At 32.2% G+C, this 18,442-nt stretch overlaps 1 protein-coding gene and 1 long non-coding RNA gene across 2 annotated transcripts in view; one reads left to right on the top strand and one right to left on the bottom strand.

The window, feature by feature from the left end:
• LOC113512453 (uncharacterized) overlaps positions 1–14,873 on the bottom strand; it is a 37,915-nt gene extending 23,042 nt beyond the window's left edge. The window contains 8 exon segments of the mRNA XM_052900225.1: positions 414–611; positions 3,686–3,833; positions 5,647–5,707; positions 6,169–6,208; positions 6,699–6,896; positions 8,588–8,744; positions 10,765–10,834; positions 14,640–14,873. Of these exon segments, the coding sequence (XP_052756185.1) occupies positions 414–611; positions 3,686–3,833; positions 5,647–5,707; positions 6,169–6,208; positions 6,699–6,896; positions 8,588–8,744; positions 10,765–10,834; positions 14,640–14,694 (927 nt within the window). The 5' untranslated portion in view covers positions 14,695–14,873.
• An 839-nt stretch (positions 14,874–15,712) lies between these two features.
• LOC128201859 (uncharacterized) lies at positions 15,713–16,547 on the top strand. The gene is made up of 2 exons (XR_008253478.1): positions 15,713–15,871; positions 16,234–16,547. It is a non-coding gene; the product is annotated as an uncharacterized LOC128201859 (long non-coding RNA).
• Positions 16,548–18,442: the final 1,895 nt, after the last annotated feature.

Consider the following 18,442-nt stretch of genomic DNA (forward strand, 5'->3'; position numbering starts at 1 on the left):
TACAATCACCATTAGATTGGTTATTTGATTACCATTAGTACGTGTGCAACACTCGAAGATTGTACACATACTAATGGTAACGGAATTAAACCAAATATTTATAATTAAAATAACTAGTGATATGGAATTTCGTAAAATAATACCTAAATCAGTAAAATATTTTCCGTAAGATCAGTAAGATATTTCCGTAGTAGTGAATCAAATAGCATTAGGAATCAATTATCGATACCGGTTCAAAAAAAGACGAACTATTGATTAATTGCCATATCCTATCCTTCAAACCGAAACACAGCTATGCAAACGCAACTGCTTTAGGGTAGAAACACGAATAGAACAAAGGCACCCAAATAGACGATTTATGTATAAAGTCCCAATATGGTAAAAAGAGCTTAGGTTTTAAAAATAATACGTACATATCTTTCGAGAAGATGATCGATCTTCGCGTTGTTGCAGAGTCCGGCGACCGAGCAGACGGCCTGGGGGTTCATTTGTGAGGAGAGGGTCTCCACCAGCTCCGGTACGAAGTCATCGGCCAACTTGATGCATTCCTTCGCCACAACCTTGATGGGGATCAGCTTGCACGAACCCTCGAACACTTCCTTTAGTTCCTCCTAGAAAATAAAGAAGCACATTTTAAAATTCTTACTAATATTAGAATTGGGGGGGGGGGGGGGGGGGGGGGGTAATATCTATATATTTTTTCTCACACATGCTTGGAAATGTGAGCATTATTTTGACAATCTTCTTCAAGATAAATAAAAATTGCCGTACTGGCCAGATACATACGGGCAGCGGCTGACAAAATTTGTATGAAAATCCATATCTGTCGTGTTTTACGGCCATATAAATTACTATGTAAACTCATATCTGTCCTGTAATTTAAAAATGGAATGATCTTTAACTTCGAAACATGGCTACCAAGGAGGTAACTAATAAAAGGTTTTATTTAAATTTCGAACTGGCTTGCAAATAGAAAGCTGTTTATTGAAACAAAAAAAAAACAAAGGAACATTATGGCGCGTGAAAAATTATTATTGTTCCTTATTCGTCATTGAACTAAAAAAGTAAAATTGTGTTTTTGATTTCCGCGCATTGTTTAAGAAAAGTACTATACAAGCCATGGCCACAACTAGGCATTGATGGACTCACGCCTGTGTTTCCATCAATGCCTAATATGTGTGCCTCGGTTACGCCTCGGCCCACATTTGCACGTTCGTCCATCAATGCCTCAGTTGCTGGCCGCTGCAGTAATGTACTATAGTTACAATATCTACACACTGGGCCAATAACGAATAAAATATGTTAAAAGTGTGTTATCGAAAAAAATTATATTGGATAACTAACTTTTAATATATTCAAAAATAAATATCCGACCGATATAGGCGATATCGAAATGGGTGATAACCTTTTTTCTGCCATTAATGCCCAGAAGAACTCAATATATAGATATCGGATCAGTATCCATATTACCCATGCCTAATAAACTAGCTTTAGTTTGCTACTTCGTACGCGTAAATATATAAAAACAAAAATAGGAAACAAAATTAAAGAAAGCATTCCTAGATGGCGCGTCAAGATAAAACATGTATCAGATTTTAATCAAGAGCAATAACTGTAAAAACAGCATCTAATTTGGTGCAGTAGTTTTTGGATGAAAGAAATATTATTACTTAAGTAAACCTAGATTTAAGCATTTTAGAATAGTAATTTTTTTCATTACCGCCCATTCGGGAAGCAATTTCAGTCAAGAAGAACGGACAACAAACTCAAGTATCGCTTTTTTTTTCAAAAAGTTAAACTACATAAATAATGAATTTGTTTAAATATAAACTACTAAGCAGTATTAGACCATAAACTTTATCAAACTATTTGCAGTGACCAGAGCAGACCAGTACCTACAGGTAGCACCCATTCACGAGTCTGACGTGTGAGACAGTCATCATTGCGCTCAGCCATATTTTAGGGAACTCAATAACCCGGCCTACCGGCCATCACCGGTCTGTATATTTTAGTGAGCATGACTTAGTCAAGGCCCCCAACCACGTCATATAAATGATGTCGGAACATAAATACGAGTACATACAGAAAAACAGAGCACGTATGGGGGCGAACAATACATCCCGATCCCACACAGACAGTACTTCAAAAAAATATTCAATATAAACCTATCCATGGCTATTGATTATTGAATCATATAAGTTTTATACCATTCGCAATAAAATTAAAGAGAAATTATCCCAGTGCCTTAAATTCCTTAACAAAGTAGACCTAATCACGTGGCATCGTTAAGGCTTATCGGTCAACGATCCAGAGCTACGAACTATGAGCAAGGTGATTTCGTGAGAACAAAGACCCTCACTGATAATATACGGAACTTACTCGTTTAAAGTTTCTTAATTGTTGTTGCATTGTCTACAGAGATTTAGACAATACAATGAGTATAGAAGGAAGCGGATGCACAAAGATAAACATTTTTTTTTCGTAAATTACTTTTTTTTTATATAACATAAAATGACTAAAAACTGACTAGTCGCTATCTGATGGGAAATGGTGTCCGCTGCTTATAGAAATGAACAATACTATGAATATCACACAATGCATTGCAAAGCCAAAAGTACACTGTAACCCGTACCATACCATTTTTCAAATAAACACAGCCATATGAGATTTTCGTCATTTTTAGATTGCTAAAGTTATAATATTCTTATTTCAAATATTATAGACTACACTTTAAGAGCATTCTTAGCTTTAACTTATCTAAATGGTGTTTTGTTAGTAATGCAGATTGTCAATCTCATTGCTAGCAATATACTCGGTCAGGTAGACCTCCATGTGTTCCCCCTTGGATACCATTGAGCTACATTCTAGGTGTATTCATGGCGATGAGCTAACTGACCTGCATTTTCATTCTTACCTATCATCTTTCACTTGTGCTCCGCTAGTGTATCCTGTTAGCACGCACAGGTGGGATTACCATTCCATTATCATCCATTAAAAAAAATTACCAAAGTGTGGCAATGTCACGATTAACTATCGATTTTCAAAAACAATTTAACATTTTTCAAATTGTGCATGCCTGAGTGCTTACCTAAAATATTCTCCGCTAGCAAACTAAAACGTTAATCATGCAAAATAATTTTTGTTGAGCTATCAGTACATATTTTGATAGCAACAACGTATTTGAAATATTGTAGGTGTAGTTTTTAATGGTAGATTTATATAAAATGTATTATTTATAAATAATCATTCAGAAACATTGAAAAATGTTCAATTGTTTTTGAAAATTGACAGATAATCGTTACGTTGACATACTTCGGTAAGCAAAAGTATAAAGGCTATTAAGTTATAAGTTGCCTTAAGTAGACAATATGAGTCAGATTGTTACTGTCATGGAATTCTAGTTACAAAAATATTTATTTAATCAGTATTAGTCACCAACAAAGAACAATTTAAACAACGCTGCTTGCCTACATATTGACTAGTTCGAAGTGATAGGAAGTGAAATATCAATATGTTACCTCTTTAATGGATGAATCAATAAGTATGAAATTTGGTATACGCATTATATTTAGGACGGCGTAGAACATGGGAAAACGATCCATTTTATGGCAATCAATCGATATATTTTAATCACGTGTTTCGTCTACGTGATCGGAGTAAAAATTAGGTTTAAAAAAAAAATAACCTGCGTTTCGTTGCTCAACAGCTGATCACGGGCTTGTTGCACCATGTCGGTACAAATCTTACAGATGCTGTCGTTGTCCTCGGGGAAGGTCATCTGGGCCCATACCTTCGTGGCGCAGTGGTGGGTCGCACCGCATTCCCGGCCCGTACTGTATACGAAAATAGAATATATTAGTAGAGACACATTAAAGAAATATGCACTAGACAAAAGCAGTCCCATGCAGACGACTTTTACACATTTTGTTTTAATATAAGTTCATATGCGATATCGAGCCCTTAAGGCTTAGGCGACACTTTGCCTGCCTTTGTGTGTTCTACTGTTTTTATTGATTTATTCGCATTATGAGCATCATGTGCACACAGCCTTATTTATTAACGTACCGTTCGCCATCGACAGAGAATTCATCAACATACGCTAGAAACTAAATAATCGCTTACAGTGCACTTTTAGAGGAATTTTCTCCTGTGAACGCTCTGGCTGTGGAATGAGCTCATTGTCAAGGTTTTTCCTAGAGACTATAGTATGAGGTTCTTCAAAAAGGTGCATAATGGTTTCTTTATTTATTTATTTTATTTATTTATTTATTTAACACTTTATTGCACCAACATAACATGATTTGTTAAAACAATTTTCAATACGTATAGTGTAGTACAAAAGGCGGTCTTATTGCTAAGCAATCTCTTCCAGACAACCTTTGGGTAGAAAGAATTAAAGCATAAGTAGGTAGGTGGAGCGTTAAAAAAGATAGATTTGTAAAAATATCTGTGACAGGATAGTCATATACATATACATACATAAATAAACACATACAACCAAACATATACATATATATACATTATATATATATATATATATATATATATATATATATATTTTTACTTTACGCACATGATACCCTTAGTATTACAGGCGTCCATAGGCTACAGTAATGTTTCACTTTTAGACGAGCTGTAAGCTTGTTTGCCACCTTCGTGGTGTAAAGAAAAATGTAATATTACAGATAATATTAAGAAATCATTCACCTTTTCACTAACAACTACAATTTGCTCTGGCTCAGTATCTATATTTTTTATAACTATATTGCAGATCATCTATTTGTTATTTTGAGTAGATGTAAAAATCTTTCGCTTGCACAATACCTTGTGCAATATACAAAGCAATAATTATACGCAGCAAAATGGAATCAACCACGGTACGGATGTATTGACACAATGTCTTGTAATTTAAACTCGATTCTGTGACCTGACGCGTCCTACATAAATATTATTGTGAACGATTTGCGTTGGCACTAACAAAATGTTGACACAGCCGGATTAATACTAATCAAATTGTACAATCGAAAGAGAGAACTGTGGCCCAGTGTTATACTACTCAGTATTATAGACCGCAAAGTTCGTAATTTTGAAATTGGTCAATACCAAAAATATTATGTCAATATAAATTCAAACTCTCTGGTGATGGAACCACCGATATTAAGCGTACAGTGAGGGACTAACTAGGGAGAAGAAAGGCCATCCTGGGTCTCTCCTGGAAGGCTTTTAAACGTTTCAATTTTCCTGATTTATATCCATGTTCCATGTATGTTTAAGTCTAATGTAAATTTGACTTATAAAATTTTAAATTAATAAACATAAATTACTTATAAAAATAAACGTTACATTCTGTTTGGAGGGTGGGGAGATGGTTAGATATTTTTCCAAAAGAAACATAATATGTGAATACATGACTAAATGTTTTTAACTTTCCGTACTTACTACTTAAAAACATTTTAAAGAAAAATAAAGTGTGCAATAAAGTGAAATAAAACTATACAATAGGAGAGTTAATAAGCAAATGTTGATATCAAAATGAGGAAAATTGTGTCTATTTTCCTTAATTCGATAAAATATAATAATAGTGTATTAATATAATATTCATAATTATTATATATTATGTCTTGTATAAAAGTTTCAGTACATTACCTGAAGTTGCTACACCAGTAAGATGGTCCCCAGGTACATTGGGAACTGCCTAGTAATTTATCTGCAAACATAATGTATTGTTAATTATAAAGGTAAGCGTACAAAAACACTAGATATTTATATATAAATAGTTAAAAGTTTTGTAAGCTTACATTATATTAAAACTAAACTAACGATACTTGAATGAAAAATGTGCATATTGTTAGCACGTCATGCAAGAGCTTTACGACCATGTTATTTTAGACATAGTAGATTTAAATAAATACAAAATTTATTAACTGAGATTTAAAAAAACTGATGAATTTTTTGCGGATTCTTCTCAGCAGTCCGATATATATATATATATATATATATATATATATATATATATATATATATATATATATATATATATATATATATCGTTTTTCTGCTGAGCCCAGCAGTAGATTCATAAAATATAAAAATTTAAAAGACCTTGTAAACAAATATATTTGAATAGAGATGATTTAAAATTAATAATTTAATGAATAATTAGCTTACCCGTATGTTTTTTATCCGTATGATCAGTAGGCTTCTTTTTCTGCAAAACAAAATACTAATAAGTCAATTACATAATTTTGATATCCTGGATGGATATAATACCATATAATCTAAAGCATGGGTCCCATGTCATAAGAGGATATTAACCTACTATTTCTATGCTGGCCAAATGGCTTGGTATAGGATTTCATTTCGAGTTATCCTTCTTTTTCAGATATTCCAGATAGAAAAAGGTGTGTGTGGTTTTTTAATCTTCAAAATGAGTTTATTTTTTGCTATAGTAAACATTTGGTCGCTACGAATTAATAAAATGGTAACCAAGTATTGTTGAAATTATAATAAAAATACATTTTGAATGAAATTGGAAACAAATAGAAACATTCGATCAACTAATGGATATTTTATTGATACTGCTATTAAGCATCAGCAGACTGCCCTACGATCGGGTCAAGTATTAATTTGTTTATATTTTTATTAAGTTTTATTGAAACATACCATACTTTTAAATATGTCTAGAGATCGTTACTCACGTTCAAAGCCAATGTATTGTCGATCTTCATGTTATTGCACATTCCGATGACTTGGCACAAGGTCGAAGGAGTGGTGTCCGATAAGAGAACATGGATTATATATTTTTGTAGGGAAGACGTGTTCTCTTTGCAGATCTTGGCGATTGTTGGGTCCGGGATATCGTGGCATGTCGATGATAGTCGGATTGCTAGGTAATCCTGGTGAAAAAAGATTTTTGCTTGGATTTTGTATGTACAGTGAAAACATGTTTGTTTTAATAAGTGAAACTGGAATTATAACCCCGTCTATGCTATCGATATATACTAGTGGTGCACTAGTTATTGATGAGTTAGAATAAAAGCATAGTTAGAATAAAAGTAATTTATTAATATTTATTTCACGATATTGTTTATAAAATGAGACACAAAAAGGACAATAATACGAATGTCGATCCAGATTTAGACATTTTAATGAACAGCGTATTGACTCTAGTTGCACAGTTAATTGGACTATAATTAAAGTATTCAAGCTTTATATCCTCCACGTGCTACTGTAATCGACTCCACAATCGTCTTTCATGTTAGTTTAAACACTAGATGAGGCCTATATTGGATATAATAATGTTAAAAATTGATTGAAAAGCCAAATGAGAGTTCCATTTACGCCAGAGACCGGCACATCCTTTTTCCGTGGCGTAAATGGAAATGTACTCAGTTTGGAAATAGGAAGTTCGATTCGTATCGTTTGTTTTTTAACTTAGTTGATGAATTTTTGTTAAGAAAATAAAAATAGAATGAAGTGAGTACAACAAATAAATGAAGCGTCTAAGCAAATACGATGCTATTGACATTGGCGACTTAGTTGCTTTTCAATGTCGCGATGTCAATGTAAAAGTGTTTTTGGTAAATAAATATTCATTTCATTAAAAAAAAAAGCTTTGATTGCACTTAGAAAGTCTGGTTAACATATTATGCTTACTATTGCTACATTCTACCGTAGCAACAGTTTTGTATGTTATTAGAAGTTAGATACACTGATATAATTGACTCTTCTCTTTTTAAGGGCGTGATATTAAATTGTTACTAATATTATAAATGTGAAAGTGACTTTATTTGTTAGTCTCTTAGCACCTTAACCAATCACTATGTAACTTGATGTACACTAAATTGTACATGTACACGTACTATATGGAATGCAGAAGTATATACGCTTTTTATCTCAATCAGTAACAATATCCCTGACATATGGACAAATAAATACGCGGGTAAAAGCTACTGTTTAATAATACTAAAACAATCGTGCCTGCTTAGACTCCAAGTAATTAAATAAAATTGAAAAATTCATCGTCGAATCTGGAACGAATATGTGTTTTGCAAACTATAACAATATAGAAATATGACATCAAAACCGCTGATAAATAAGACGATAATCATTGTGGCGAAGATGTGACCTATAGGGTAAATTTTGATGTAGAATAGAATTCCCAATAGAATTGGGATTAGCGAAATAACATAAAATGTAATTTCCATTTGATTCTTATTTGAATTGCTGTACTATTTGTTACATACGAATAAGTATAGGTAATGATTCCTTTTTACATTTATTTTTGAATTATTCTTTTTTATTATTATAGACATTATATAATTTGCAATATATTTTTTGTAAAGCTACAGCTCGTCAACAAATAATTTACATGCTTATATGGGCAAAACATGATAGTTCGAACATGTTTTGCCCATAAAGTCATTAAAATACCCAGTATGTATCTGTACTGCACACACATGTTTATGCAAATAAATTTATCTTTATCTTTATTTTTTTAAAAATGATAGATAAAGAATCACCCTATCAGTCCAAGAGTTCATGCCATAATAATGACGATGAATTTGCCAATTAAACACACACTGACCGTTAAGTCTACCTCATTGATCATATCCTTGATGTCCTTCAGTTCACTGAAGAGTTTGATGAATCTGTCGGATATTTCATTCTTGTGAATCTCGACATCCTGTGTCTCCCACACGGTGGCGATGCAGTGTCCCACGGCGCCGCAGTCAGCCGCGCGACTGTATCAATAATGAGTCATATGATGGCGCGAATCATTCAAATTGCACTCGTCATTAAGTTTCAAATTCCAATATAACGTGGATATAAAACTAACATTAAAATATATTAATCATTGACTTATCTTTAAAATTGGAACATAGCATATAATCCAGCTATTTGCCAGCATTGCGTAAGTAGAGATGCGTAATAATAATAATGTAGACCTCACTAAATTTATTTAAAATCACGTATTTTTATGATGAATTTAAATTAAGAGCAATATCCACACAGTAGCAATTACTTTATACTAGCAGCCCGTCCCGGCTTCGCATGGGTAGACATTTTTACAACATTTTAAAAAGTGGTTATTGTGACATAACGATAATAGTTGGACATATAGTATCACGAAGTTTTTTGTAGTTATTGATATTTTCTTCAATATTGTAGAACACACTTTTGTTCTATTACCAATAGTTTCCGCAACGTACGAGATGAAAGATATTTTATAGCATATTTTTACACCTTGAGTTAGGTTACTAAAGTTTTAGTAAGGATCCCTAATCTTTTCTAGCAATAAATATAGCCTATGTTACTCAGGGTGAATGTAGCTTTCTAACGGTGAAAGAATTTTTGAAATCGGCAAAGTAGTTTTAGAGTTTATTCTTTATAAACATACACACAAAAATAAAAATCTTCCCTCTTTATAATATTAGTGTAGATAGTGTAGAAGTATTAGATTATAAAGAAACAACCCTGGAAAAGGAACAAGCCGACTGTAGACGTTATACACTGGTGACAGTTTTGGAGGGAACAGTTTTTTTTAAACCACAGATTAATAACTTTTATTGCTGTCTATTACAATTTTTCTTAAATTATTTATGTTATTTTTCATAAAAGGATTTTGGCTACGTGATAATCAAACTTGGAATATGTATTATAAGGAAGGGAATAAACGTCTGTAGGTACATTAGACATATCCTAAAAACAATCAGATTTGAACAAATTTTGAAAAGTTATATCCAAAATTGTCTCGACTGAAAATCGAACCTTGGGCCTCATTTCAACAAATCAAAGATATTTTAAATTGTAGTTTTCTTTTAGTATTTAAATTTTATACAAAATTTTTTATAAATTATAATGATTATGATAAAATAATATTATCATAATAATTATAACCGATTTATTATTACGTCACCGTTCTACAGGGTGTATTTTTCTTTGTGCTATTCGCGGCCATTTCGATGAATCGGATTACTTGCTTTATTACTCACGCGTTACACAATATTGAAGATACCACGAACGGCTATTCTATTACTGTTACATATATAGCTTTGTTATTAGTAGGTATACCATCTACTAATAACAAAACTAGATATGTACTTACTATGTATGTATCAAATATACCTAAAACTTATTGTTGATAATGACTGGAAATGTTTTGATATATAGACTGAGAAATAATTTTAAAATTACTTTTCGATATTACCATTTTGGCTCCTTGTTTTTCATTATTCAGAGAGAGAATTGTCTATTTTTATATAATAAAAATAGACAATTCTCTCTGCATACATTTTTCTTTTCTAATAATCACTTTATATATTCGACGATTTACAAAACTTATACTGTCTAAATTATATAAAGAAATATAATATTTACTTCGTATAATATTTTTTTCTTCTTATACGAATATTTAAGTAACATGTAACTTATTATTATTTAGTGATCCCATATAAATAAATAAATTAAACCCGGTAAGTAATCGTACGGAGGAAGACAACCGAAACAATGTTTGCTGGGTTAGGTATATTATATAGTTATCAAAAGTAATACAAAGAAAAAAAAATTATTTGGCATGGATAAATAAAAAAAAAATACGTAACCGATTTAAAAAATTCTATCACATATAGAAAGCTACATAATCAGTAATTAACATGGACTGTATTTTGTTTCCAAAAAAAATAGAGATCATCTATCTATCTACCCGTGCAAAGCCGGGGCATGTGTGCTAGTAGTAATGTAGAGATGCAGTCTCGTACTTACCTTAAACTTTGACACCAATAATCAGGTCCTTTCGAGCATTCTTTTGATACTTGTCGCGCAAACGACAGATCTGTGAAATAAAAATTATGTTAGTTTTTTCTATTAATAAATACGCACTTTATTTATATTTAAAGTTCGTCTGCTAGTCTAGTTATTTTGTGTTAATGTCAAGAACTTCTATGTATAGTGGTTATTAGAATAGAATAGAATAGAAAATCATTTATTCAAATAAACTTACATTGAAGCACTTTTGAATAGTCATAACATTTTTTTTAATCTACAGCTCGTTCGGAAAGCTGTCTCATCACAAGAAGAACGAGCAAGAAACTTGCGTGTTGCTCTTTTAAATAATTTTATTATTACTTTACATTTTTAAGTTTAAGTGTGTGAATACAAACCACCAATTAGCACTAATTCAATTAAATACTCAAAAAGAAAAAATATTGAATACATAACCAACTGGTTAAACAATTAATAAGAGGAAATCAGTCATAGTGATTAGAGCAGACCAGTCCCTACAAGCAGCACCCGTTCACGAGTATGACGGATGAGCCAGCCATCACTGCGCTCGACCATATTTTAGGGAGCCCAATGACCCGGCCCACCACGCCGCCACAAGTCTGGACATTTTAGTGAGCATGACTACTCAAAACACTAGACCACGTCAAAGCTACTCACAATTGCCATTTGATAGTTATAGTATTCACATTTTACATAAGAATGCATGCGGCAATTAATACAAAAACCGCTACGCTTTCATTCTATTGTTTTTCAACTTTCAAATATGTACAGACATTAAAAGTAGGGAAATAATACAAAACCGTGACAAAAACACTAGACAATATGATCTTTAAAACCTTGACTTTAACAAAACTTTGTTTTTATTATATGTAAATTTAAACCAAAATTATGAGTAACAATGAAAAATATGGATGGGTAATATTTGTTTACAGATAATATATATATATATATATATATATATATATATATATATATATATATATATATATATTATATTCAGTAAGTCTATTAGTCAAGTACTAAAACCCTTAATAAAAGCTTTGTTTAGTTTGAGACTAGATGGCGTTGTGTAATATGCCCACTGACATTTATTATTATAATATATTATGATTATGAAAGTAAGTTAATTTGTTATATCTGGGCGCTTTATCAATTCATTATTGAGGGAAGGGATTGTTAGTAATGCGGACTACCAGTCCCGTTGCTAGCATTATAGCCTGTCAGGTCGACCGTTACATGGTCCCCCCTAGAAACCATCGTGCTGAATTCCAGGTGTATTTTTTTTGATGGGTGAAAATGGTATGGTAACCCCGCCTGCGCTAACGGGATACGCTGGTGGAGTGGCCAGTGAAGGGATTACCCTTCACTGTTGCTCCGCCAGTGTATCCCTGTTTTCATTCTCATCTATTAAGATGAGAATGAAAACAGGCCAGTTAGCCCATCATGATGAATTCATTAGGAATTAACCATGATAGTTTCCAGGGAGAACCGCGAGGAGGTCGACCTGGTTGGGTATATTGCTAGCAATGGAATTCTCAGTCTCCATTACTAACAATCCCTTTCCCCCCATCCAGGTGAGCTAACTGACCTGCCTTTTCATTCTTAGCTATCATCCCTTACTGGTGCCCTACTAGTGTATACCGTTAGCACAAGCGAAGATACCATTCCATTATTAACCATTAAAAAAAGTTATGAAGTTTGGTACACATAGTTGGTTTACATAGTATTTGGAATAGAAAAAGACAAAGGACAATGTATCTTACTTAGTGAAGATATTTCAGTCACTAAGGATAAAAGCAGATAAACTAATAAATTGATATTTACATTAAATAACTTGAATGAAACAATTTTACATACTGTCTTTTATTAACCCCTTTGTTAATATAAAAAAGAGGCCAGTATGTGTTGAATACTGTAAATATGGAAAGGTCAATGTAATGACTGCGACTTTAGTATATATTATCAGTAAACATCATCAGAAATGTAAACACAGTTGGTCATATCAATAAAGTTGTGATGTGTAGCTAGTCATTCTAAAGAAATGTTATTTTTCCATTTAAGTACATTCAAAACTTATTCTTACAGAAGTGTGGCAATGTCACAATTTTCCAAAACAATTTAAGAATTTTTAATGTTTCCGATTTATTAAAAAGTTCTCTGCTAGTGAATTAAAATGCTAAAAATCATGCAATAATATTCTTAATAAGCAGTCACTGAAAATTTGGATTTTAATGGCAAAAAGAGATTTGATGAATTTTGATGCAAAATATGAAGCAGGTGCAAAGTTTTTAGTGATAGTTTAAAAACTTGATTCATCATCATCATCTCATCCATTACCCATTCACTGCTGAATATATACCTCCCCCATAGACTAAAATAGATTAAAGACAATGTATTCTATGATTAACGCTTTACTTCACTAGAAGGGCACTTTTTAAAAGATCAATAATAAAACATTGAAAAATGATAGATAATTGCAAAGTAAACACAATTCGGTAAGCAAAAGTTATGAACACTTCATAAGTTTAAATATTCTATATATAGGCCCATATATTGTCACAATTAAAACAAACCAAAGAGTTGGTCATCCTTTCATTTAAGTATATTATACATATATACATAGTTGTATAATAAAATATATATAAATAATTATATCACGGTTAAAATTATTAGATTGAATACTGTTGTAGCATTAATATTTTACCATATTGAATTTGTAATAATAATATGATCCATATTTATTGTTTTACATGCAGGAAATATGAGCATAAATTTGTTGTCTGCTACCTAATAGTGAGTGACTCACAGTTACAAACAACTTCTTATCATGGGTTGAATATAAAATGTAATTGTAAAATAAATTTTCATAATAATTATAATTATGTATGTACAACAATATACAAATAAAAATAATAACTAATAAATAAAATAGAGTTTGTTACTTGAAAAGCCAGTCATATTTTTTATTTGTTTTATTTGAAAGTACCTATGATTGGATACAAAACACATTTAATTAAGAGAATTTATATTGAATAATTACTTAAGTCTATTTTGTTGATAAGTAATGCAAGCAAATATATTTTCCTGTATAGGGAAGTGATTAATATATTGTGATATTTTTTATATATTAGCATTAGGCAGGTGCATTTTTATTATATAAATATGTCAAATTCTTTAAAAAACTTCTTAATTTTATACATGTCATCATCATTGCCTTAGCTATATCCCATTACAGGTATGGCAATTTTACCTAACAATACTTTTATCAATTGTCATCATGTACACTTTAAAATAAATATAAATTACATTATTTACAAAATAGAAATATATAATATTAATTTTCAAGGGTATAGTGTACTTTAGTTCATTTGCTTGTTTTTGTGTAAAAATATCCACTTCTTTTAATGAATAAACTAAAAATCTCGTCTAGGCTTTAGGTTGATGCTGCAGGGATACAAATGAGTTATGTTAGGTGAGAATGAAGTCTGGTCAGATGGGCTCGTGAAGAATTAAATAGGAATTGACCACAATAGTTAACATGGGACTATATTCTGAGCAATGGGGCCATTAGTACTCGCCCCACCTTAGTATTCTATTTTACCTACGTGTTTTTCTAGTATTACTAGGTAATGCGATAATGATCAAGCAAATTAAACAGATCGTCCATCTACTTACAAGATTACTTAAATTGAATTATTTCAACATCTAAACAACACCGGTGTCGATTGTTCCAGATGGCTAATGAGAAGCGAATACAAATGTATTTAATGGTTTCCAATACACGAAATCTTATTAAAGAAACAATACAAGGACGTAATTAAAAATGTTTGTTGACAACATGCAACAAGACATACCTGTACAACAAAAGAGCGTGATAGAAATTAGACAAACAGCTAAAGTGTTTGTCATTTTTACAGTTCACAATTTATCTTCTTCGGTCCGAATCCAGTCTCCGCGATTAAAAGACTAAACAAATACCCGACAATTTCACTTTGTTTGAAATTTATTGCGTATCGATTCTTAAACAAGTGTCAAGTCACGACTGTTCGTTCGAAACTTCGTAACGAAACTTCGAATGACACAAGACCACAGCATAAAAATAACGAAAATGACTAATAAGGGCATAGATTAACACATTGCTGTCGTTTGTATGTCAGTTATTGACAATTCGATAATTTGAGACGAGTAAAATTTTTTATACTTAAATTAATTGATAACAATTGTGATATTGATTTATTAAATATTATTATTTATTTTTTAGATAGGAATTCGTGTTTTTTTTTCATTTAATAGTTTATAGTTCATCGGCCATAGAGTACCTTTCATATATTTTAGTTTAACTACTTGACAATAGATGGCAGTTTAAGGACATAGTTTTAATATAGCTTTTTAACAACAGATAGCAGTAGTTATATTTACTTTAAATTTCCACTAACAAAAAATATTTCTAAATGAATTTGAAAACACCATACCTCATAAATAAAGGGCTAGTTTAAAGTGTCGTTAGTACGTCACCATATACTAATTGATTTTATTCTCACTCCTATTTCTTGCCACTTCCATTCTAATATTTGATTATTGGTAGATATCTATTTGCAAGTCAAAATAGTCTTAACTAGTAGCAATCAATAAAGTTTTATTTTTTTAAGTTATTAGTACTTATAATGAACAGTTACTTAAATTGTGTTATTCTTCATCTATCTATTGAGGATAGAATTGTCTTTATCTCAACTATCACGTTCTTAAATATTCGGTTCAAAATATGGCAAAATCAAGAGATTTTAACCACAACAGTAACAAACATAATACATCCCTATTAACAAAGCACTAGATATATTTGGATAAGTCAAGAAGACAGAAATCCAAAGGTTACGTTGGAGGATAAAGAAAGGTGGATCTGGATAGTTTCATTTATTAAAGACGGTTTAATATGAATCAGTTTTATTAAGTACCGTGTCCAAGATACTATGACTGCTCTTTCAAGTCAAATAATCTTATGCATTAGTGATGTAACATCGATTTAAGAATGTTTACAAAGATTCGTTTACATTGTGCTCTTATGACGATTTTCATAACATACCTACAGGTACTAGTCTAAACTTGAATTATTTACAAGTCTCAATGTACTAAGAAACTACTGTAGAAAGTAACCTTTTAAACATTTTCCTTATTCCGGTAACGAACTACACATACGAAATAGGATTCTAAAAAACCGCATTGTACACTCATTATGTTATGCACATAGTTGTAATTCATTGGAATAAAAATTGATAAAAAAATATTTAAGTTTTGTTGAAATTATCACATAAACACTTCTAAATGAAATTAATGACAAATCAGAATATTCGATCAATTAATCGATCTTTTATTTATACTTGGCATTGATTGTTCTGTATATTTTCATTAAGTTCTATTAAAATAGATTATAGTGATTTGAAAACCTTTCAGGAAAATGCATAGTAAGCTAGCAAGACAAATTCACTGTAACAGCAACCCCTCACGTACTGCAAGTGTTCATGGATGACAGCGGGCCCGATTGCTAGTAATATATCTTATCAGGTTGATCTCTACTTGCAAAAAATCGTGGTTAATTCCTGCTGAATTCATCATGATGGCCGGTATACGTAGCGTAAGCGGGATTGCCATTCAATTGTCATCCTGAGGTGCATTTTTCCAAACCTATTTTTTAACCTCATATTTTAATTTTTTAAGTTTCTTGGGTTATCATAAATTAAAATTGCAATAAATTTGACTTATTTTTATTTATTTACATTTTATTTTATCGCCAACCAATCTCTTCCAGACAACCTTTATATATATAAATAATACACATATAATACACATATATACATACATATAAAAAAATATATACATAAACATACACATACTTAATACCTCATATTGAACAAGAGCGAATGAAAGAGAAAGATGAAGAGAGAATACAAGAAAATAGTATTTAAAGGGAGAGATAGTAGGAAACTAGCGAGAGATAGCTAGCGAATAGAGGCAGTTAGTGAATTTCACAGGCGAATTGTCTGTACAGTAAATCTATTAGAATATAAGTTATTATTGGTCCTCACAATAAAGATTTCAGTGTGATATCAAATAGAAATTATAATTTTAAATATATATTTAGACAAAATGGCGCCTCACCATTGACCCTAGTATCCATTGTCTTTTTGGTGGACCGTCGGTTCGTTTGTCTTCCTGGCAATAAAAATACCTATATAAAACCTAATATACCTATCGTCAGACTCGACATCTCATAAGGCGTCCATCGAACGAGCGCACCGGGGATGGCGAAACAAAATTGGTATTTCTGTTTCACGTCGGTTTTTCCTTAGACACAATTAGGAGGTTTCCTCTGGGAGAGCAGTCCCGTAATAAAATTAAGAACGCCTCGGGCGGACGGTCGCGGTAAGTCGGAGTCTTCGGTGGGCATAAAACAAATCCGCTCGTACCGTAAGGACTCCGCCTTACGAATCCGTGGAGAATATGGTAGTTTTTTTTTTTTATTTTAATAAGCACCATCCATTCATTATCAACCATTAACTGTCCATTGCTAAACATGGGCCTCCACCTGTTCCGGGGTTTTGCCAGTAGTTATTTTTTTTCTATACAACTTAGAATGCCAAACAAGCTGACGGTCCACCTGATGTAAAGTGGTAACCGTCGCCTATAGACATGAGCAGTACCATGGACATAACAGAGTATACTGTTTCGCCCATGACACCTCCCATGCGTTGCCATTCCTGAGGACTCAGGTGTTATTCCTCTGTACCCAGTAAATTCACGCCATATCCCACCCTTCAAACCAAAACACAGCCATGCAAATACAACTGCTTCACGGTTGAAACATGAATGGGACAGAGGTACCCAAGCAAACGACTTCTGTACAAAGTCTCCCTCTGGTATCACGCTTAACAGGCGGATTGGCAACCACCGTTAGGCTTTGTAGATGATTAAAGAGACGCTGCTGCTTATCCCTCGATTATTAAGCTCCCTTAGTCGCCTCCTACGACACCCATGGGAAAGAAAGTGGTGGCCCATTCTATGCTGGGACCACACAACACTCCATTCATATCAGCCGTTGACTGTCCACTGCTGAATATAGGCCTCCCCTTATTGGGGGTTTTCCCAGTAGTTGACACGTTTGGCAGACGAATTGGCACCGCAGTTATGCTTTAGTAATATTTTAAGAGATAGGGACGATGCTACACTACCAGACGACACCAACGGGAAAGAAAGATTCTATGCAAGGTCCAGATATGAAATTTTATTATGAATTGTATGTATCTAAAAAGAAAACTGGTAAATACCTTTTCGGAATAATAACATTAAAAGCGCCTTGGGCAGCGGTGATATATATATATCATTTATTATTTTTTATTACAATACTTATATAGTATATTTTTTATAGACAGTAACATCTGGTACAGAACCTAAAATAATCAGATTTACCTGTAAGTTTCTAATAAACAAAAACATATCGAAGTAGCAGTCAATAAAAAGTCTCCTAGACTTTGTATTGTTATAAATTCACTTTACCTCACTTGTTTTTTTTGCTACCCTGTAACTATACTTGCACAGCAGTCTTTCGATTTAAACGGTGATATATGATAATGAAATTATAAGTACACAGGCATGACGTCATATT

Source organism: Galleria mellonella, unplaced genomic scaffold, assembly GCF_026898425.1.
Source record: "Galleria mellonella isolate WM207_F2 unplaced genomic scaffold, CSIRO_AGI_GalMel_v1 utg64, whole genome shotgun sequence".
Classification (NCBI taxonomy): Eukaryota; Metazoa; Arthropoda; class Insecta; order Lepidoptera; family Pyralidae; genus Galleria; species Galleria mellonella.